We start from the raw sequence: 23,702 nt of genomic DNA on the forward strand, positions 1-23,702 counted from the left end.
CATACTGCCGACATCTTTTGACACTGTTAAACTTGTTTTTGTGTGCTGTGTTTATGAATATGTAGAATGGCCATTGATAGCATAAACTGTCTCAGATGAAGAGGTGGAGAACAGGTTGATGTGTTTGTCCTTTGTTCTCTGGATTGGGAGGCAATGCTTCCGGTAATCATTGGACAGTATCTAATAACTGAAAGTAATGGGAGACAATACTGAAGCTGCACTAACATAGCCTAGCCTGTACCACATGCTTAGGCAGAGATAGATAGCGTCTCACCCCACTCCAGTCAGCTTCCGGCTGAGCTGCTGACCAAGGCATACTCTCATTCCAGGACATCGTGTCTGCCCTGGAGGACCGACTCAGGCCCCTGGTCCAGGCTGAGTTGTCTGTGCTCGTGGATGTTCTACACAGACCAGAACTGCTTTTCCCTGAGAACACGGATGCCAGGAGGAAGTGTGAGAGTGGAGGTTTCATCTGCAAGTAAGCAGCCTCCCTTCTGGGGTGCTCAGTAGCCAGGAACCCCTGCTGACCAGGCCAAGCCCCTGTTCCTGAGGAGGAGCCTTTGGCCAGTTTCTAACTTTGTGGGTTCAAGGCAGATACTAGAGTCCTGTTCTGACCATCCCAAAACAAGCTTGCATATTCGATCCCATTTACTGACACCTTCCCTCCATCTGAATCGAATGCCTGGTTGGTATTTTTTTTTCTCCACTCAACAACGTGGAAGCAAACACCTACCATGTGTGGTACAAACAAACAAACAAACAAACAAACAAAAATGTCATGACGCTCCAGGCCCTCAAGCGTCTTGGACCTGCAGTGATCTCACTGTCATTGCCTAACATGGTTTTAGATTCTTAGTTTATGCCATATGGGTCATAACTAAAAGTCAGCAGTCTCTTGACCAAAACAAAACAAAACAAAAAAACAATTTGATTTTTCACTGAGCTGAGTTGTTTGTCTAGCTTGAAGGTGGGTTCTGCCCTAGAAGCTCCTCTGAAGGTGAGACTATGGATTCAGAAAGTGTTTCCCCAGCTATCATCCTCATGGGGTTTTCAAAAACATCCTACTGGCATATTTTAGCAGCAATCCTCAGTGGATAAACAGCCACACTTATGGGTAGGGCTCTGTCTGCTTTCTCCACTGGGTATAATCTCCCATTGTACCTGTCCAGCTCCTGCCTTGTCAGCCTGGTAATCTGTCCCCAACCAGCAGGTGTCGCCTGTGAGACACGGCTGCTGACTGGCTCTTAAAGTGTGTGGATGTGTTGAAGTGTACTTAAAGTAGGAACCCTTCTTAAATGTTTACTCTTTAACTGACTTGTTAGACCAGGTTTCTTGTGACATGTCTTTAGCTAGAGGATGGTTTCAAGATGTCGCCCTGTTTTCTTTTATTCAGGCTAATCAAACATACCAAGCAGCTGTTAGAGGAGAATGAAGAGAAACTGTGTATTAAAGTCTTACAGACCCTCAGGGAAATGATGACCAAAGATAGAGGCTATGGAGAAAAGGTATTGCATTTTATATTCATGTTCAAATTATGCCGCATATTAAACTTAAGGTTTGAGAGTGCTTGGAAACCCCTTGGTTACTGGCTGGCAGTTTAAATATTTTTTTTTAAAGCTGTTTCTCCTGTTCCAAATGGTAGTTGAATCATATGACTGTCTCCCTGCAAGTCAAATATAAAAATTATTTGTTGTCTCTCATAGACACCTCCCCACATAACCTAATGTCAAGGAAGTAGTTCTAAGATCTTCCCTGGTGAACTTCCCAGTGAGGCATAGCGTCTTGTGTGTCAGTCCGGATCCGTGAATTTGTGTTCCAACTCAACACACCTGTGGGCTGGCTTACCTCTTTCTGATGGATGGGTATTTCACAATCCTTCCAGCACCTCAAGAAACTCCCTCTAGTTCTAACTGGAAGGAAGACAAGCAAGCATGTCACCACTTCTGATTGAGATTGTGAAATGGACAATTCCCGTGACCTGGTACTTCTTGGTAGATGGAGAAAGCAGGCATTTGGCATGTGTCCCACACGGGCACAGTAAGGCAAGAGCAGTCCTGGTGCTCATTCTCCAACATAAGTCTCAACACCACCAACCTTCACTGGGTAGTTAATAACGCCCACTAACTGCTAGCCACTTTTACCACTGGTTCCTGATATCATTGTCCTTTCAGAATACCGAGTAACACACTGTTCACCTCTGGGAAGAAGCCTTGGTAATTAAACCACATCTCTCCCTGTCAGAATAGAGGGTGATAACCAAATTATTATAAGCATAACAGACTGCTGAAATCTCACCCTTCACCCTATGCAAGGTCTTTCTCTAGTAGCTTACCTAACAAATGAAGCTCCTCGGATAAGAAAAAAAAAAAAAAAAAAAAAAAAAACCAAGTTGGAGTGGTGGCCCATCTCAGCCCTCGGGAGGCACAGGCAGACAGATCTCTTGAGTTTGAGGCCAGTCTGGTCTACAGAGTGAGTTCCGGGACAACTAGCAATACACAGAGAAAACATATGTCAAAGGAAGAAAGAGAAAGAATAAAAACCAGAAAAGTGTAGTTGTTACTGTACTATAGCCCTCTGCGGTCTCCAGATCACTAGCCTTTTAAATATTACTCCAGCTGAGGCTATATCCCTTTTGGTAAGATGCTTTCCTGGCATACACAAAGCAGGGTTTGATACCCTGCACTGTATGATACTAGATGCATGTGCATCTTGGTGCATGCCTGTAATCCTGGCACTGGGGAAATAGAGGCAGGGTGACCCGAAGTTCAAGGTCATCTTTGTCGGCATAGAGTTCCAGGACAAGCCTTGAATACATGAAATCCTGTTTCAAACAAGAGTATATATAAATTTCATTCTAAAAGTTTATAGTATGTAAATTTAAAGTTGAAGGCTTGGTCACTAAGGATTTCATGGATGAAACTTGATATGCAGAAGCTTATAAATATAAATAGTAGATGCAAAGCACCTTAGTCCAGGTGAGAAGCAATGAGATGACTTGCCCCCCTATAGATAACACACATGGCCACCTGGGTAGGTTTTAATTGAAAGAAAGGGGAAGGGATGGGAAGAGAGACACCAAGGGCATCCTCTGGGTGGTGTGGGCAGAGAAAGACTGATATGTGGAAGAGGGAGATGCTACAAAAGAGTAAATGCCCAGAGGTTAGGAGAGTTTCTTGGGCCTCAGTTCACTTTCCTTCGTAGCTGGTGAAGACACACTGAAGCCCAGAGACTGACGTCTGTTTCCAGACTGCTTGGGACTGTCATCCCCACTTCAGGAAAATGGGAACATTGAAACCTAGAGTGGGGAAGACCACAGAACCCAGGAAGATGCTCTAGGAACCTGCAGTTCATCCTTGAAACTTCTGGCCTTGGTGCTTTGGCAATTTGAAAATGCTACTTAGCCATTTATATTAATGGAACTTTGACATGGGCAGGGATCATGAGTGTTTCTGCTTCCCTCTGTCTGGCACTGGCATTGTCTTACTAAGGTTTTTTGATGATACTTCAACAAGTTACTACCTGTTCTTTCTGTACTGAAGAAGCACAACACATAGGCAGGCCAATATTTTCAAGGGTAGAAAAACTCACAGCCAAAGCACTACAGTAACCTCTTTTTAAGGAAATTAGTTGCCTTGGGTTTTTATCAACAAAGTTGTCCCTGGCCATGTGCTGAGGACTCTCCCAGGCTTTCATCACACTTTTCCTGCTGGTTGCCCCTTGTATGGGATGTTGTCATGGCTACCACCTTCCTAAGGGTATTTACTACTGTCCTTCTTCCCTGCCCTTTCTTAAGTCTTCATAGCCACAGAATCAGATCTAGACGAGGCCTCATGCTTTGCCTCTTTAAATTCGCCCCCCCTACCTCCCCCATGAGCAGAAACACCTGTGTTGGGATGAACTGTCTGCCCAGGTTCTGTGGAGAATCTCCATGGGGTCAAGACTAGAACCCCAGTTTTGCACATGCTGATACACTCCTTTTCCTGCCTCTCTCATGCCTCGTCTTTCAGTTCAGGCCATTTCTGTATCCTTTTCTCTAAGCTGCATCCCCTGTGGCTGAAGAGGCTTTGTGTATTTTTTTCTCCTCTCTGATTTCCCATTCAACTTGAGAACTCTATGAAGGTCACAGATGAGACAGAAGTTTAAAACGGTTCCTTATTATTCTACTCTGAAATAGGTGTTGGCGTGCTCATGTGGATCTGCTTTCATAAAGGGGAGAAAAGACCACTAAGGAGAATGACTCAGTTACCAAATAGATTCTAGTGTGCCAGCATCTCTCTAAAGCTGACTTATACTTTTCAGTCACCAGACATAACATTTACTAACCTCTTGTGTAACAGTCTCCTATCTTATCTCCAGTTAGCCCCGGAGATAAATGTCATTGTTATTTTTAGGCTCAAAGGTGAATATGTAGAAAAGTTCTTAATTTTGTCTGGGATCATACAGCTAAGAACAAGGCCCCATGAACCTAAACCTACAGTCTGACTCCAGTTACCTGGATTTTCACCAACATGAATATCCAGATTAACTACACTTCCGTGCTTTGAAGTTTACCCATGGTCTTAACATTGTTTTCATTATGGTATATGATTACTACATAAAAGACAATAGCATTATATGTTGCAGAATATCTAGGGTTCAGCTCAGTTCTGATTTGCCAATTTGAAAGAAGCCTTGATTTGAAAGAAGCCTTCATTAGGTAGCAGGTAAGTTTATAAATTCTGGTTGCCCCAGGACCATCAGAGACCTGTGGTTTTGAATAGATATCAGAATAGTGATTAGTGAGTGTTTAGCTCACTGTCTACAAAATGTGCTCATCCAGGAAGTGTTAAAGGTAGGGAGTGGATGAATCACAATTGTTGCATTACAGTGATGTTACTATAGTGAAACACCTGAGAGGCTGTTAGAAAACTGTGGTAGCTCCATGGTAGAGTGTTGGCCTAACAGACACAATCCCTACTACCTACCTACCTAACTTAATTAATTAATTAATTAAAATAAATAAATAAGTTATACTTACAAATTATAATTTGGGAGCCTGGAACTCTTAAGATTGGGCAGCCCCATCCATTTGTTCTCGGGTTATGGTCCAGTGTTGAGTAGTTGAAGAAGTGAGAACTCACATTCTGAAACAGAAAACCAAAGGTGGACTGAGAAATCTGCCTTGCCCTTTCAGCTCACTTTCCTGAGAATTAATGCAGGGCACAGCTCGTAACTAACTCCTGTCACCCTCTGAAAACCAGAGACTCTGAGGAAGGAAAAGTGCCTAGAGTGTGAGGTAAGCTTGGGCTGTGTAGAGAGCTCCAAGCCAACGTAGGCTACAGAATGAGATCCTGACGACCCCCCACCAAAGACAAACCCAAACAAAAAAAGAAATAAACCAATTCAAATATCAGATATTTAGTTCCATACAAGGACAGTGCCCTGTGTGTGACCTTGGGTCCTCCTAGGTCTTACCAATGTGTGTCACCAGTGAGGTTCAGTGTCCCAGTATGTGAACTGTGAGAATATACTCAAACCCTCTCCGGACCATGACAAGCACTCAGGGAATTTAAAAACAAACAAACAAATTCTTCACCTGTCAGGTCCCTGAATGCAAAGAACCAGGTACTAAACGTAAAAATAAAGAACGTATGAAAAAGGATTGCTAAAGTGATGTTTGAAGTATGTTTTGGTATAAAGCTTCCCATATACTGTATCCTGGTCTTCAAAGAGGTCAGACTTCAGAATGATAGCAAGACTGTAAACCCCCTGCATATGAAATGCCCACTACAGTGTGCTTTCAATCTATATGAAAACTCACCCATGGCTAAGAAAAATATTAATACCCCTATAGCTAAGAATTTTAAAGATTGCCCTGAATCTCTAACTCACAGAAAATCTTCTGCCCCTTGATCCTCTTTGAAAAAAAAAAAAAAAAATGGCATAGTTATTTTAAGTCCTGGCCTCTCTCAGGTCAGTTTTTATTAAACTGACCTAGGTTTGTGTTATTGGTCAAAGAGCTTTGGAAGAGATTCAGAGGCCAGGAACTAATGTAAAAGGCTATCTCAGAATTTAACACTCCACTTCCCATTCTGAATAATCTCTGCTTCAGTTCTAGAGAAAGCCAACCTCAGGCAATGCCAGGGGTTTTATTTCTTAAATTGTCAATTCTCCGCTAATCACTGAAGCTCCTGGATAAGTATAGTTTTGGCCTTTCTGACTACTAGCATTTCTGACAAGACTCTTCCATTTTCAGAATGGAATGTAACTGAACTCACCTCAGCCAGCTATCCTTAACCCAGTGTACCTGATATAATTCTCTTGTGGTTTTTTTAAATTCTCATTGAGTTGATGCCAGTGCACCCACGTTAGTCGTCCAACTGGGACAGTTGTTGACTCTCGGTCACTCACGATCCCAGGTTTTCAGGTAGCCTCTGCCTCCTGAAGTGTATCCCAGATCTGACTGAGCCCAACAGTGGTTCCTGATCCTCAATAAATCCGTCAAGTGAGTTAAGAGTACTCTAGTCTTTTATCCTATCCCTTCCTATCTACTTCTGAAGAACATAGCCTGGGGAATCGGCTCCCAATCGCACTCAGTTCAGGGTTTCTTGTTTATAAGCAAGTACAAGGCTGTCTTGGTGCTTGGATGATGGACTAGTGAGGTTTGTTGCTCAGCGTGTGAACAAAGCATGGTACATACTGCGTATTCGGTTCCAGAGCAGATGTCACTCCAAGCTGTGGCAGTGTCCGGGGTGCGTACACTCCTTCAAATGGCCACTGCCTCAACACCTGAAGGTGCCGTGGCTGAGCATAGTCAATTATACCCTTGGAACTTTCTAACATTTGCATTCTTGTGTTTCTCTTCCTAACAAATCTCTTTTTTTTCTCCCCCCTTTCTTCTTTTCCAGCAAATTTCCATTGATGAACTGGAAAATGCCGAGGTCCTAACTTTGTTGTTTTTTGTTTTTCATGTCCCACAGTGGTGTCTCCATGATCCCCTTCCAGTTAACCTTGTGCTGTGTCCTCTGGTCTCTGTGTCTAGCGTCTGACTTTGTGTAGTGTGCCTTCTGGGGGTGAGCAGGTTTGGTCCTGTCTGTGTTCACATTTCTCTCCAGAGTGTTCTGTCATCCGTCCTTGGATATCCCACCACCCTCCAGATGGAGTTTGTGAGCTGTAATAAGGTTTCAGTCATTCCCCCATCTCAACTGAGTCTCTGGTTAATGGTGGTTCCTAACTTATGCCTGAAGCTCAGGCGTTAACATAAAGGAATTTTGCTTTGTGTTAAGCATCTGACCCAATGAGAGAGAATGGATTGACATTGTTGTTGGGAAGTTGTTAAAACACAACAAACCATCAAGCCCACTACTCTCTTGTTCTCTGTGTTGACAGTCATTACATGTCTTGGGTCACAGGTATTTTCACAAAGCAATGTGAATCCAAAGTGCTAGTTGAGACCTTCCACCCCTGATATTAGCAACCCCTTCAGCCATGGTTTCTCTTCTGGAAGAACTAACTGTAGATGCAGAAATGAAGATGTCACCCTGTGGTTCCTATACTGACCTGTCACCTTGCAGTTATAATAGTGTCCTGGGAACTGATTGATACATGAGTAGATCTTATACTGGAGATTTGTTTTCTGCCTCTTGTTTGCTCTGTGTATTTTACTACACCCTGCATGATTTTGGGCTGAGATATATACTTGGTAAGGCATACCAGCATGATTTTTGGCGCAGGACAATATGCACACGTGTACACATTATATAGTTTTATTGGCAGATGAATAGAGTGTCCTGGGATAGGACTTTATTTGATTTTGGGGGGTTAGGCTAATTAATTAATACTTTATTTTGGATGGAATGACGCTCCCAGATTGGGCATGTTATCCAGTGTCTTATCACTTTAGTTTAATACACCATAGTTGAAAACCCTTAATAAATGGCTTAATTATACCTAAGGAAAGTTCAGGTATACCACAGACAGCCATAAGCAGCACACATGGTTATGAATTTGGACTAGCTGCCTCAGGAATGGCATTCAGAGAGGTAAATGGCCACTCTTTACCCACATAACTGGGGGGTGTCGAGCTAGGTCTTGCATGTGGCTAGTTTCATTCCGTACAGGTCAATAAGGTGAATTCTATATAAACACATTTGCGCTTATTTTAATCAGACGCAGCAGGTCTATACTTTAATCAGATGTGTTTCCTAGGATGGTACAGGGGTGAGGAAGGGGAGGATCCCTGCAGCTTTGTTAATTGCTTTTAGCACAGTCGTTTTTCCCTTATTTCATATGTGGCTTTTCCATTTCTTAATTATTTCTATGCTTGAATGTCCTGGACTGAACTGTGTATGCTGACACCCTTCAATACCCTTGTTTCTACCTAGAGTTATGAATGCCTCCCTTTAAACTTCTCCCCCTAGGCTATTGAGGTTGAATTTCTATTTGCTTAGGTACAGATTAAGTCAGGGAAAGCAAACCCTCCGTCACCTCGGTCTGTGTAGCAGTATTAATACACTGTTTGCACCATAGTAAATCAGTTGATGTGTTTGCTTGCTCAGGATACTACTTGGTTCTCCTGGCTGGGAGTTTATTGCTTGCTTATGGAAAGATTCCACAGTTGGAGCAGGTGTGTTTATAATTATACTCTAGGAAATAGAATACTGTCTGTTTATAAAAGAAGAATGTTCTGGCAGGGGCTTAGATTCTTTGAAAATTCCCTGAGGAAGCAACTGTGGCTCCCCTCTGTGTAGTTACCCCTGGCAACCAGCAGAACCCTGGGACACCAACACCCTGTCCCTGGTCCCTCAGGCTCTTGGCTCTGGCCCTCTTCTCAGAGGTGACTGATTAACCTTTGTTATCAGCCCATTCTGGAAACTACCACAGCTCCTGTGGTGTGATCCCCTCACACCCAACCTTCTACCAGTGTGTGCTTGTGGAAGCTGTAGTCCACAGCTGAGCTTCTATGGAAGTTTAATGAGAGCTCCTGCCAGCAAAGGATCAGGGCAGGGACGAGCCTCACACCTAACACTGAAGGCCTCTGTCGTGAATCATCATGGTGGTGGCAGTGGGGGAAATACTAAGCATATCTGGTCCCTCAATTTTCTCATTTCGGAAGAGGCACTGCCTTTTTGATGATGATAAAGGACAGTTGAGTATTCTCGGGGAATAAATAGGTGCTGCAAACAACTGAGGAGAAAGGAACAGACCTCCTGCGTGCACATCAGGACTTTGGCAAGACGATAAAATAAGGGTGGAGGCATGAGCTTCTCATAAAGAGTATGCATGTACAGGCCCTCCTCAGCTGCCTCCTAGGATAAAGTTTTATTTGACACCAGGAACAGGAGGCTGTTGGTGTTTGTGTTTGCTTCTTGGCAAGAAAGAGGCAGTCTCTATCTTTACCCCTGACTTGATCTTGTTCACTGGGAATAGCAGAAGCAAACTGGAGGGGTGGGCGGTGGGGGGTGGTATATGATAGGGGCCGTAGGGGATAGGAAAACTACCTGCACCGTGTCAAGCTTGATGGATTGGTGTATTTGTGTGCTTGGGAGTCAAAATCTTTTTGTGTGCTTGGGAGCCCAAATCTTGGGCTGATGATAAAGGCCAGTCAATTATCAGAAGAAGGCCACAGATAATAGCCTGTGGGAGCACAACAGGGTATTGGTATCCTACGGTTCTGACAGTTGCCAGAGGTAACTATGCAGAGAGGAACCACAGATACAGAAAGCTTCCTCACTGGCTATAAATGGACATCAGCTGATGTTAAAAGTAGTGATGTCTATCACTGTAAGTATCTGTTAGGTTCCAGGTACTACATTAAGGGTTGGATACAATGTGCCCCCAAAACATAGTATCTGTCTTGCTGGAGACTTTGCTAGAGACCATACAAATTAATGGAAAAGTTACCCCCGCCTGTCATGTGACATGATGGAAATACATGGAATTGTGGGGAAACATCATCTGGGGATTTCTTGCTATGCCAGAAGGTCAAGTAAGTAGTCACTTCAGAGGTCAAGCAAGAATGCAATGGGGAACTTCAAGGCAGGACCCACTTTTTTAAACTAGGAAGTACCATGCCTTTTGGAACATACTTGGGGCTTAGGCAGCAGTAGTGGATGATGGGGTGGTTCACCTAGGTTTTTTTTCATTTTTGACCTTGAAGATAAGTTGTGTGTTTTAAAAGTGTGTGCTGTAGTTCACAGGATATGCCCATTCCTCTGCACTTAAGATGAGATCCTCACTGAATTACTGTCACTCTGGTGACAGCGGGCAACTGCAACTTTACTTTCCTGTACTGAAAAATTAAAAAAAAAAAAAAACCAGATAGATATCCTTGTCACCCAGGGTAACTGTAACCTGATTTTATTTTTTTGTGTGTGACCTTAACTTCTCTCCCCTTCAACTCTTCCTACAAACTAGTGATGCCAAGACAACAAACAAACAAACAAACCTCTGTAATATTCAGGATGTCTGAAGGTTGGGGGTGGGGGTGTGCAGACAGAAGCTTAGGAGTTGTTACTTTTCACCTTCAGGGGGCGCGCTCATGACGTCTGACCCCAGTGGAGGCGGCCTACTTTCTTACTTTACTGCGAACTGCTGAGTTGGGCACCTGCCAACACTCAGGCAGCCGTTACATAAGACCTTTCTTTTTTTCCTGGAATTTAAGCTCACTGCTGATGTGCGACCTTCAGCAGAAATTGCCAATAAGTGCAGCAGGACTGTTTACTGTTAGACACTGGCAACCACAGAGCTAGCTCTGCTGTCAGCACACAGAAGCCACTGTGGAGTGCTGAGGGCCCTTTTCAAATCTTTGAACTTTTTGTTATTGTTTCTGAGATTATTCCAGAATGACTGAAGTTGTGTAATTACGTCAAAACAGATTACATTTTTAAATAACGGACCACACTATTGAGCTCTAATGAAGCCTAATGTATCAAATGTATCAAAGTACATGGGTGGAGCCATTTAATTTTTGACTTATCTTTGTTTCTAAAAGCAAACACAGTTAAAACGAGAATTGTATTTGTAGATGTGAATATTTCAAATTGTTTTTGTAAATGCTAAAAAAAAACCCTATCTTTGGTTTGGTTTTCTTTAAAGCTTTCTTTTCTCTTAATGAAAGGGTTTCAAAGGCTGATAAAAGATGGGCAGTAGCTAATGTGCTTACAAGCCCATTCACTCTTGTTTTGTTTCTTTCTCCTGAAGTTATAAGCAGATTAAAAGGCTACTGAGTGCTGATTTAGGGGACCAGAAGTGATAAATTATTTTTGATGTACTGATATATCAATCTGTCATACATGTCTTGACTTGTGTTCAACTTCTGCTAGGATGGTTTGTATGTGGACATTACATTGAACAGAAAATGGTGGATGCCCAGGGGCCAGAGAGGGATTCCTGTTATGGACAGTAGAAAACAAAGCCTATTCACAGGCCACCCTGTATGCTGGTCCTATATATTCAGACACATGTAAAGGACTGGATAGAGAGATGGACAGGTGTGGGAAGGTTGCTGAATCGCAAACATCAGAAATAACCTAGGATGTATATGGGCATCTTTTCTTTAAAAAGTTCAAAGCATGATAGCACATGTACAGCCCTCCATAAGAAATCGGGTACCTTGTATATGTAAAGCAAGCATATGAGCATCTTCTGTGCACATATCCGATTACTTGATTGGCATCACAGTTATGATACCTTGATTATTGGCCTCATTCAGCAAGGACATTGAGGGCACAGGAACTCAAGTTACTGTTTAAATCATTCTTAAGTGTTTGTTACTCATTTGAATCTTTGTTTCTATTAAGTTATGTTTTGTTGACCATCTTTAAAAGTTCTGGGAAGACTTTTAATCAAAGGATCAATATGATGAAGCAGTCTGGGGCAATATTTGGTTTTCAAATTCATAACTAGGCATGTTAATCACCCACCAACCAGCTGTGATTAGAGGTGTCAGCAACATGTGCTATGATGGTGAAATAAGACCTAGAATATGTAGATCTTAAAATATTAGCCTTTAAAATGTTCACTGGAACATCACCATCCAAGTAAAGTAGTAGTAGTAATAATAATAATAATAATAATAATAATAATAATAATAATAATAATAATAATGATAACTGCTGAGAAACTAAATTTATTTATCAAAGCCTACTCTTTACTTATATTGGTACCATTTCTTACATTTACACAGCTACTCTTGGGACATGTGTATTTTGCTTTTATGCTTCTCAGAATTGCAACTTACTTCCTTAAAAACAGATTATTCCCAAGGAACTGTGACTTCATTCACTGGGGAAGGAAGTGCTGTTGGAGATGAAGAAGGTATAGGCTGTTGCTGTTAGATTCTTTAAAATGAAGTTTACTGTCAATAGACCATTCATTATTTGATACTTTAGCTGGAAGGAATCCCAATGATGCTCCAGTCTCCTTGAACACATGAGAATGTGGAAGCCCAAGGAGGTTCTCCGGTGACCAAAACGGCCTCCCAGAGAGCTTCGTCACATGACACCACCCAGTGCTCTCCCTTGTCCATTGTAATCCACCAATAAAAACCTGCGCTAAAATGTGTCCTTCTGAATACTAATTCATGAGGCCTCAAAGCATCCTCCAGGGCCTAAAAAAGCTTCATAGGACTTTCAGGGAAAAACTAAAAAAGATAGCTAAGTGGTTTGTGTTTTATTTTAAAAATCAGACTTACACGCACAGCAGTCATCTAGGGAAAAAATACAGCACGAAGTACAATGGTAGAAGTATGGGAAATCCCAGATCTCACATTAAGAAATAAGTACTGTACATCTGATGGTGTCTGCAGAATCGAATATGCTTCCTGGGGCAAAGAAAATGAGACAGAGTAGAGAGTGAAACAAACAAAAAGCGGACACCAGTTCTGACTTTGTCTTCCTCGTTTCCCTTAGCTTTGGTTTTGGCAAAGGACTAAGGGTAGCTGCTTGGTTTCCTGCAGGAAATCCCTGCCTGTAATCCTTGTGTTGTTATCATATAGAATGCACCTAGAGGACATGTCTGTGGGAGTGTGGCCAACACAAATGATAGAAGACAATCCTTCCATCTCTGTCTCTGGCCGCACTAGCATGAATGGGCAGTTGCGTTCACTCTGCTTCTTATATATCCATTTTGTACTGAGGACAGAAAGCAAAACTGTTTCCGCAGGGTTTTGTTGTTTGTGGGTTTTATTTGTTTTGTTTTGTTTTTTAGCCTAAAGCAAGAGGCAGACCAACCATAGGATTGTGTTTACCATTTTGACAGTACACAACACCTCAGCTCTGATTTTATTTTCCTTACCGTGCTTTGCACTGACTTTTTCTCCCCAGAAGAGGTAGCGCTGGACTCCATATGACAGGCGCTCTATCTAGACCTGACTGGGCAGCCCACCACAAGTTTCTCTCTACCCTTGGTAAATAGTTTGTTCCCATTGCTCTTCCATTTTACCTGTAGGGAAGTAAAAGAAAGACTTTTTTTTTTTTTTTAAATTACATGATAACAGCTTTCTATTAAGGGTATTTTGTTTCTGTGGTGATCCAGTTACTAAAGTGGTTGCCTTGCGCTGCACTGAAGCTCCGTACCCACCCCAGGTCTCACAGGTTCAGTCTTCAGGACTGGCTTGCCACTGTACAGCCACCTTCTGGCTTGAGGAGGGGTGCACAGTGCACGATGTCAGAGAGCAACAGCAGAGGGCAAGGTCATATGGTTCCAGCAAGAGCCTTGGCTTCATTCCTTGGCTCCATACTGTACCTTGCACCACTCAGCCATGCTGCTGGAGCATGACTCAGATCCAGGGCAGCCCACATAGGATCTGACGGGGATAGCTGACATTGGTGCCCTGGTTCACGCACGTGTCCTTTGGCACTTGCTTCATATGAGCAGGAGACTTTTCTAGCCACACCTTTTTTGAGCTATCCTTTTACACGCACGTGCACGCGCGCGCGCACGCGCGCGCACGCGCACACACACACACACACGCACACACACACACACACACACACACGGAGAGAGGAAGAGAGAGAGAGTTAGAGTTAGCTAGTTCATGTGTGTATCCTTTGCGTTTCTTCCTCTGTGGTATAGGAATTTTGAAATAGAGTTTAGGGTGTTTACACGGCATGGCAGGAATGATCCCAGGAAACCTTTCTGTAACATCCCTAGGGGGAACCATAAGGTTAAAGCAATCGTGCACAAAATGCAGAAAATCATCTTGTCTCAGAGGTTGTAAAAGAGGAAATGCCATTCGGTAAGTCCTCATCCACTGCAGGATGGGACATGGAGACAGGAGAAAGCATAAATCCATAGGAGGTATTGGTCCCAGGGGAGTGGCAGTGAGGAGCCTTGCCAGGCCTGAGCAGTGCTGTTGTCTGTCCCCTTGGTCCATCTCTGTGTCTCTCCGAGGTTCTGTTCCTGCCACAGTACAGCTGCCCTTCTCATTGCCCAGCAAGACCCCCATAAGCAGTGGCTCTCCCTTCTTGCTGAGTTATCCTCTTGGTTTTCTTTCTGCTATAACACAATGCCTGGCTAAAGCAGCTTAAGATGCAAAAGGTTTTCATCCCACCGTGGCTCAGAAGAGATTGGTTCTAGCTATGGTAGATGCTCCAGGTAACTAGTCAGACTGGACCATGGTTCAGAAGTAGAAAAGATGAATGCTGGTGTTTAGCTGACTTCTTCCTTTCTCCCCGTTTACACAGTCCAAAATCCCAACCTATAGGATGGTGCCACTCAGAACTAGCCCAGGTCTTCTCTTCTCAGGAAAACCTGGAAATACCATCCCAGACACCCAGAAGCATATCTCCTGGGTGATCCACAATCTAGTCATGTTGATGGTAAAAAATTATAATCATCGCAATGATACTATTTTATTTTCTAATTTTAAACCTGAATCTTTTATCAGCCATCTCTTCCACCACATTCCATTTACTTTAAACATCAAGTGGTTGGTCCCGTCGACAGCCCAGCCCCATGTAACAGGTGATTCAGTGAAATCACCTGTCTGTGATCTTTCTCCCCATGTTTCATCCTTTGGTGTCGGTCTGCAGACTTCTCTGTGGTCTATAAAATGCAAATACCATGACTAACATGCTTCATTTTACTCCCAATTAGCTGCCACAGGCACCGGAAGCTGAGAACTCCACAGAGGTGTGTTGCCCACCTATATTTGCAAATACAGCAAATATGGGTGCTTCTGAGTTGTCCCAGTCCAGTGTGTGCACTGTCTTGATGAATCATCCATTCTGGTGTTGGGCAGGGGAGGGAAGACTCTAGCAGGCTGGGACTGTGCTGCTGCTTTGGGGTAGAAAGTCCTTTGAAGGTGGAGCCAGACTAAGCAAGCTCCAGGTGAGAGGATGCATCATTATAGGGCTTCAATCTTAACCCTTTCCAGGCTGAATATGAGAAAATCTGGAGTGTTAAGATCATTCTGCTGTTGTACAGAATTGACTTCAGATTCTGTGCAAAGATCACGCACTTTTGAAAATCTAGAAAAGAATTTTTAGTTTTCATAGAAACCACTAAGGAAGTTGCACAAGGCAATGTTTCTGCTCCATCCTTCACAGTCACCAGCTACCCTGGCTAAATGAAGGACCAGAGTTGATTCAAGTGAATAAGATCAGAGAAACTGTTAGGGCGGGCATGTTTCCAGGCATGAAAGCTTGCAGTCAGACACTGTTGATAAATTATAGGAGTTCAAGCTGAAATGAAAGGTGCTTTGTCAGAGAGAAGTCTATCGGAAGTGAGAAAAATCAGACACAAGTGATAGAGCCCCTGAGGGGCAACGTGGATGTTTTCCCGTGATCGGCCTGTCATATTCTAATCAGAACTCTTCACTAACACTTTTGATTAGAATACTCATCCATTGGTGGGTTAGGGAGAACTGTGGTCTCATGTATGTGTCGGACCTATGCTGTATGTTTCAGTGTCCTTACGCATGTGCTATTCAGTACTGCATGTATGAATCATGAGGAGCTGCCCAGTTGAGTCTTGCTTTACAGCCCCTTTTGGGTTAATAACAGCATATCCTATAGAATTACTATTCATAATCTTTACACACACACACACAAACAAAATGGCCCAAAAGCTCATTTGAAACAGTGTTGTGGGAGGAAGGATTGGGATGATTGTTAAGCAGAATCTAAAGTATTCATACCTTGGGGGAAACCACAAAACAAGGTAATTCTTTTTATGTAACCTTGACTGTATATGAGCTCACAATGTATTTTGTTTGTGACTGATGCTGAAGATGGTAGTGTTTCCTTAGTGCCATACTTAAAATGGAATTTCTGCATGCTTAGCAGGAGCTTGAACCAAGTCCACCCCTGAGGCAACTGGAAGACCATAAAAGGGTATGTAGCCTTGAGTCTCTCGTGTTGGGAGCTAATGACTGTCACTCCCTCCTCAGCCACACAACTGTGATTTAAAGACAGCTTCTGTTGGTATTGATGTTGTTCAAACACAAATTGGCTTAGGACCAATCATCCCAAATATAGAGGTGAAGCTAACTGGCAGTTCTGTTACCTACCTGAACAGAACTCTGTACAACCAAGCTTCAAAGGACAACCAAGTGAGCTCCTCACCCCCTCCTTCCCTGAGACGGTTTTCTAAATAGGTAATGGGGAGATCTTTGTGCTTCTGTAGTGACTAGGGATTTTTAAAGCCAGCTCACGGTTAACACAAAAGCACAATGTCGGCTGAGCATAATTACACCGCCCAGCTGTGAGAGCGCTAACTTCCTCCTTTTCCCTTCAACCAGCCTTTTTTTTTTAACCTGTGCGAGCGTGTGTTCCAACAAACACATACAAATTTTCATCACTGGTTGTTAGTAGGTTCACAGCCTTCAGAGTTGGCTATTGTTGTTTAATGTTACATCTCAGCCTTTGGTGGGCAAGGGGATAAATAAGCCTTGGAACAGTAGCAGTCACATAAAGCTCCCCGAAATTAGGAAGGGGCTTGTAATTTTTCATCCTTTGAGAAGGAACAAAATTATGTTTGTATAGATTTTTAGAAGAAGAATGCTACCTAGGGCAAAGGATTGATATTTTCTTATAATGCTGGCTGTGTGTTGTCAAAGAATTTTCTAGAATATCATATATGTATATATATGCATATATGTATATATATATATTACATACATGCATGAACTTGCTGACCAGCATTGGTTTTTCACATTATCTATTTCTGGAAGATAGCTGAGCATCTCGGTTTTCTGAGAACTTATTCAGTATTGTGTAAGACTTATGCCCATGTGTCAGTCGTGAACAAAGTGTATGCTGTCCCAATGGCAAGGCCTTTACCCCTGTGCCACAGGTTAGGAAAGTTGAACCTCAGAGGTTTAACATATTGCTCAAGGTCACAGGGTTAGAAAATAAACAGTCTGTGTAAAGACTGTCATGAGGTTCTGGTCACTTGTGTCATGGAGAGTCATTTCTGAGATAACAGGTGAGGCACCTAATGCCCTGTTCCTATCTCCAGCCCCTACCCTGTCCCTCTGTCTCTCAGACTTTGTTCTGTTTTCCTGCCTTGATAGAGAAGTACGTTTTGTGATTTCTCTAGCTAAGGAATAGTTTCTAGGAAGCTTGCATTTAGACCAAATTTGGAACATGATGCCCCTCTAACAGACTGTATCCCTGCAGCTCGCTGCCTAGGGGCACATGGCATTCACATCCTTTCCGGGTTTTTGCCAACTAGTAAAGAATTATCCCATATCTTAGAAGTAGCCAGCATAGGTATCCAGCCATCCTTCATGCCCTAAGCTTCTCAAGGGACTTAGCATCAAAAACAACAAGTCGTTGTTATTAGAAGCAGCTACAGTTCTCCTTTGCTAGGTAATGGCTATCTAATCTGTACGCTATTTCACGTTTCTTTGCTTTGGTTTCTTCCACTATGCAGTGGGAACTATACTAATCTCTATCCCTTGGTATAGTAACACAGAGCCATGCACATAAATCGCTAAGCCCTGTGACTGAAGTGTTTGAGATTCACATCGTAGTTAACCTTGCAGTTTGAAACACTTGAGTAACTTTGTAGGTAGCAAGGTTAAGAAAAGGGAGAGGGTTTTTTGTTTTTGTTTTCTTTCTTTTTGTTTTTTGTTTGTTTCAGGTACTGTTGTAAATACTAAAAACGTGAGAGACTCAAGGCCTAAGAGGTGATCTTGCCTAAAGCACAAAGTCTTTTAGTGGTTGGAACCGGGGAACCCAAAAGGCCACCTCCATCTCTTTTGCAAGTGATGCATTGATTCTTGGGTACCTTGCTCAGCTCGTAGCTATATTCCCACTCAGCTCATTAGCTGCTACCTGGATAGCAGATCAGCATGATTGGAGCTCAGGACTGATGATGTGTGTCCATTGTCATTATTTTAACATGACACTTACTGCAAATGACCCCTCCTTTGACATTTTGTTCTTCTCAGTCCTAAGTAATACCATGTGTAAAATTTCTTACCTGCGGACAAATATCTGGTATTTGTTTTCATGCTCTAGATGCAAGGAGGGAAGCAAGGAGGGAGACTATACTTATACAGTGTGGTGCCAAAGCTGAAGTGACAGTACTGGGGAATCTGTTTTCTCCTTTGCAATCAGATGCTATAGCCTGGTACACGGCTAACAGCTTAGCACTCAGTGTTGAGTAATTCCAACTAAGATGATTAGGAAGGCTTTTCTCTAAAGATTTCATCTTTGCTTAAATTAAAACAATGACTCAGAAAAACACAAGAGATTTACATAACTTTTAATAATGTTAATTCATGTTCCTCTCCTGTCCCCTTTTATCCAGAATCCTGTCTTTAGTCTATACAGAAAAACAAAGCAACTTTAATATATTATTTAAAAATAAGCCAAAACAATTCCTATCTGTTCTGTTTCTATATATTTACATTTTTCTATGTGTGTCCAGTCACACGCATGCACACGCATACACACACACACACACACACACACACACACACTGATGTGAGATTTATACCACAAATCGTATAATAAGAATGGGGAAAGTTTGTGGGTGGAATGTGTTCTACAGCCTCCCCCAATAATGAGCACATTTCATGATATTATGGGGGAAAATGTACCATTTGATGCATCTGTTGCTATGGTAACTGCTAGGGTTTTTCTGTTGAGGAGAGGCAGAATGCAAATGTGCAGTCCCTTTGTATCACTTGGGCATCCGGGCTGCATAAACACGGACTTCCTGTGCAGAGCCCACATGTTCCCTTCTTCTTCACCTCCTGCCTGAGTGATGGCAAACAGACCCCAGTGCAGCTGCCCCCAACCTCCAGATCAAGAGTCGGAAAGAAAACAAGTGTGGGAGGTGAAGGCCTGAGCCCCCCTGGTCTAAAGGAGAACTGCTGTGTAAAGGTCAGGCATGCACGCTTGCTGACTGCCTCCCATCGTACTTCTTTTGATTTGACCACCCAGCTCAGCTGTCTTCCTGACTCTTCTCTTGATGGTGACATAGATGGGCTGAGAGCATGCTGGCAGATCGGAGGTCTCTTCACACTGCAAGGGGAATCTACCTTCTCCCAGGCTCTGTTCTCACTCCAACTGGTAGCATACTTGCATCCGGCTCTTTTTAAACAGGGGTTATATTTAATCTTTCATTCAACTCAGAGGTAACCTGTCTTCCCCATTTCTTTCTTCTCAGATATTTCTTTCAAATTTGTTTTCCCCTGAAGTCAGCTTTTAAGTCCCCGGTTTCCCAGTGACGCCTTTGGGGAATGCTGATTGGCTTGTCTAAGTCCGTGGGATGGAACAGCAGTCAAGCTGCATCTTTATATGGAGAGCCATGAAACAAGTCTGTACCGGAACTGTTCCTCCCTAGCAAGGCATTTCATTTTGAAAGTATTTAAACACTGCAAGCGACTTCCTTGCTGGAAACAGTCTCGGCATTATAGACTTTCTGGTGGTCCAGGTGGGAAATGAGTTTCACAAGCAAACAGGAGAAAATGCTTTCCCATTTGGGGGGTGGAGAAGAAAAAAATGAGGGTTTGGGGCCCCTGCCTTCCATTTTCTACACATTCATGCAAAAATCAGCACCAAGCTCCCAGCACCTTCCCCTCCCTTGGTTTACTTCATCCATGTCTGTCCTTGTGGGCTCCAGAATAAATTAACAAAGGAAACAAATGTGGCAGTGTAGCCCTGGTGGTTGATAGACTTTTCCAGTTGGCAGGATCCAGGCTTCTGCCTTTTCCCTTTCTTCCCTGGTTGCCTGCTTCTCTCAGAATGCCCCCCTCCAATCTTTTCCCCCCTCCAACTTGTTTCACAACCCTTCCCCCAGTCCCAGACCTATTCTCAGCACTTCTTAACAAATCACTTTAAATTCTACTGACTCATGCTTCAGTTCTAGGTCTCCTCAGAACTCTTGACTATTTTAGAGACCTGCTACTTGTCAGCACCTCCCTCTGCTAGACTCCACACGCCTCTCTTTCGCTACCCTGGAGGTACTCCAGGCCTTACTGCTTTGCCCCTAGGAAACAGTCCCTGGGAAATGTACAGTTGGTGGTCCAGGACTCCCTTAGGGTTGGCATGGGAAAGGTGTGATTGCTGAGAATAAGCTCACTCCTGGATTCTGCGTGCATCCTGTTGCAGAACAAATCAGATTGCTTCTGTCAGAGTTGTAAGAAAGAGTCATTATGTCCACTCTCCAGGGTTTTGTTGATGATTATATATTTTTTTAAGCTTTTCATTAGGAAATCCTTGAAATACGCATTTGAAGGACTAGGAAGAGTTTGGGAAACGGTAACTCAACTTCAGCTATCAACTCCTGCTCATTCTTACCTCTTCCATCTCTTCCTTATTCCTCTTTTTCTTGTGTTACTTTTAAACAAATCATAGTGTTGATTCGTCCATATTGCTTACCTTTGATCAGTATATCTTACACTTAGCCAGCATTTCTCAACGTTCCTTATGCAACCTCTTAGTACGGTTCCTCATGCTGTGGTGACCCCCCCCAGCCGTCAAACTGTTTTCATTGCTGCTTCATAACCGTAATGCTGCTACTCCCATGATTATGAATCATAATGTAAGCATCTGTGTTTTCCAGCGGTCTTAGGTAACCCCTGTGAAAGGGTCATTTGACCCCCCCCCCCAAAGGGGTCACAACCCACAGGTTTGGAACCACTGCCTATTTTCTGTTTCATCCCTCTGTCCTCACCATGTGGCCCCATCAGCCGTCTTTGTAAGAAAGGCTTGCGGTCAACTGTCATGTCAGCTTACACTCTTACTATAAGATCTTACTATCCTCTTGGGCCAGGCGTGTTGTCACATAGCTTTAACCCCAGCATTTGGGAAGTAGACAGAAGGACCCAGAATTCAAGATAATCTTTGGCTACAGAGGACTGAGTTTAAAGCCACCCTTCTGCTAGACACTGCCTCAAATACTGTTCCCCTCCTTCACACCCTCAGAAATAAACCCAGTGCCTTGAGTGGCATTTTTTATATATATATACTGCTATGTGGAAGCTGACCTGTAAAATTTGCAGTTTGCCCAAATTTCATCAGCTTAACCCAAAGGGCTTTTCTTTTGTTTTTCATTGCTGTTAGTTGCCCTTCAGAATTACTGTTCTGTCTTTATCATCATGTGAGAGGACACTTCAGAATTTAATAGTGTAGATTGCCACCAGTTCTTCAAAATAAAACATGTTCTGTCCCCTGAGAAAATATTGAAAGTTGACTTCAAAGTTTCTTAAATGCTTTTTATTAATCTCTTTTTTTTCACTGAGTGAAACTCGGTCGAATATACCTGAATATCCCCGTGTATGTATGTGGGTATTTTTCTTCAATTTAAATATTTAATCACTCAATTATTCTTTAAATTTGAAATCTGATTTTATTATCCTGTTTGGATTAGGGTGAGGCACTCCGGCAAATTTTGGTCAACCGTTACTATGGAAACATCAGACCTTCAGGAAGAAGAGAGAGCCTTACCAGCTTTGGCAATGGCCCACTATCACCAGGAGGACCCAGCAAGCCTGGGGGAGGAGGTAGGCTTTGTGCTCTGTAATGAGCATCCTGTGTGAACTGAGCATGTCATAAGTAGCTGTCTGCTTTTGCCTGACTAGTTGAAACGTAGATGTACCTGTATTGGAAGTTTTGGTTTTCTTTGTTTTTTGTGTTTGTTTCTCTTTATTGTTGTTGTTGTAAGTTTGTTTTCTTTGACGAACCATCTGTGTGCTACATGAACATATTTCCCTATAAGATAGCATTTCTCTGTGTGTGTGTTTTGCATACATCCTTTGTCCCTCTTTCCCATGCCATGACCCTCCGGTGATACTCAGTGCTGTGGGAAGCTAGGTTTCACTGTCTCTTGTCCTGTGCTCATTAGGAGTTATACTGATGAGGATGATGGCAGCCAAGATGGTGAAACGTAGCATTTATTGTATGCCTGCTGAATACTCTGAGGGCTTTTCCAAACACTCTTCCAGTTACCCCTTTATATGACAATTACTATTTTTATAATAGTTTAACAGAAAAACAAAAGTCTATTTCAAACCACACACACACACACACACACACACGTTGCCCAGTGCTCAAGACACCAAGGTGAGTTGAGATAATTTTGGAGTTGTGGTTGTGGAGCAGATTCAGTTCCTTAGAAAGTTTCATGCAAAACATAAAAAACATATTGTTTGGATGAAATAGATGGTTCCGTAATTAAAAGCATGTATCACACAGGTAGAGGATCCAGCTTTATTTAGTTCCTAACATTCGTGATGGATCACAGCCATCTATCTGTAACTTGAGTTCCAGGGGATCCATAAACTCTTCAAACATCTTAGGGCACAAGGCATTCTTGTAGTGCACTTAAGTAGTACAGTCAGGTTAAAAACCCTCATACACATAAAGTAAAATACATCTACATTTTTAAATATTCTTAGTATTTAATGTATTTATCCCAGCACCTTGTGGGTAGGGTGTTTGGCTTTCCTCTGATGAAAACTTAGTTTGTCCGATTCAAAGAGCTTTGCGGGCTTCAGTGACGATGTAATTCTTGGACATTCCAGAGATGAAACTCAGCTTTTCAAACCCCAAATATCCCATGATTTTTACAGAAGCATTTCTCATGAGACACCTCAAAGCTGTTTCTGTGTATTATCTGAAGTGGGTTTTTGACAGATACTTGAGGAAACTGGAAAGTGTCTCTCGATGTGGGGAGATACGTCCATATGGGCTGCCTTACAGCTCTGGCAGATGGTACACAGGTATTAGGGCTACAGTGAGAGCAGCAGTTCTGTTGAGCTCTGGAGGGAAGGAACGCTAGATGGTGTTTTGTGTTCTGAAGTTAATCAGTCTGTTTTTCTATGTTTTTTCTTCAGTTATTGCTAATAATAACTGAAGACGTGTTCTTAAACATGAACTTTCCAAAAATAATCAGAAACCATCCCACTGAGTGCCATGGGCCCTTTCCTTTAAACTGTATTGATCTTGTCTGAAGAGCTGTGAAGAGAGGGGACTTCATTTGTTCACCCTTCCCCCATCCCCAGCTCTTGTCTTCATGCCAAGCACTGCCTTAATACTTACTGAATGAATGAATGACGTCAAAAAAGGAGTTTGTCAGAAAGAAGACTGATGATGATTGTTTTAGGTGAAGCTTTTTGAGGAGGAGTCTTAAGAGATGTTTCCTTTTGATTTGACTCTTAAACCAATTCTTAGTGATTATGCCCCAAGTCATTGTATTTTAAGATACTGAATTGGCTGAATGGCTTTGGGTCACTTGATGAAAGTGTATTAATTTTCCTTCAT

The 23,702-nt window shown here is 42.7% G+C and overlaps 1 protein-coding gene across 1 annotated transcript in view; it reads left to right on the forward strand.

Moving 5' to 3' along the window:
• Positions 1–23,702, forward strand: part of Itpr1 (inositol 1,4,5-trisphosphate receptor type 1) — a 320,805-nt gene that overhangs the window by 189,103 nt on the left and 108,000 nt on the right. The window contains exons 38-43 of the mRNA XM_076940207.1: positions 330–478; positions 1,394–1,505; positions 6,888–6,920; positions 15,079–15,114; positions 16,269–16,316; positions 21,811–21,943. Of these exons, the coding sequence (XP_076796322.1) occupies positions 330–478; positions 1,394–1,505; positions 6,888–6,920; positions 15,079–15,114; positions 16,269–16,316; positions 21,811–21,943 (511 nt within the window). The remainder of the gene's footprint in view (positions 1–329; positions 479–1,393; positions 1,506–6,887; positions 6,921–15,078; positions 15,115–16,268; positions 16,317–21,810; positions 21,944–23,702) is intronic.

The sequence above is a fragment of the Arvicanthis niloticus genome, chromosome 9 (assembly GCF_011762505.2).
Source record: "Arvicanthis niloticus isolate mArvNil1 chromosome 9, mArvNil1.pat.X, whole genome shotgun sequence".
Lineage (NCBI taxonomy): Eukaryota > Metazoa > Chordata > Mammalia > Rodentia > Muridae > Arvicanthis > Arvicanthis niloticus.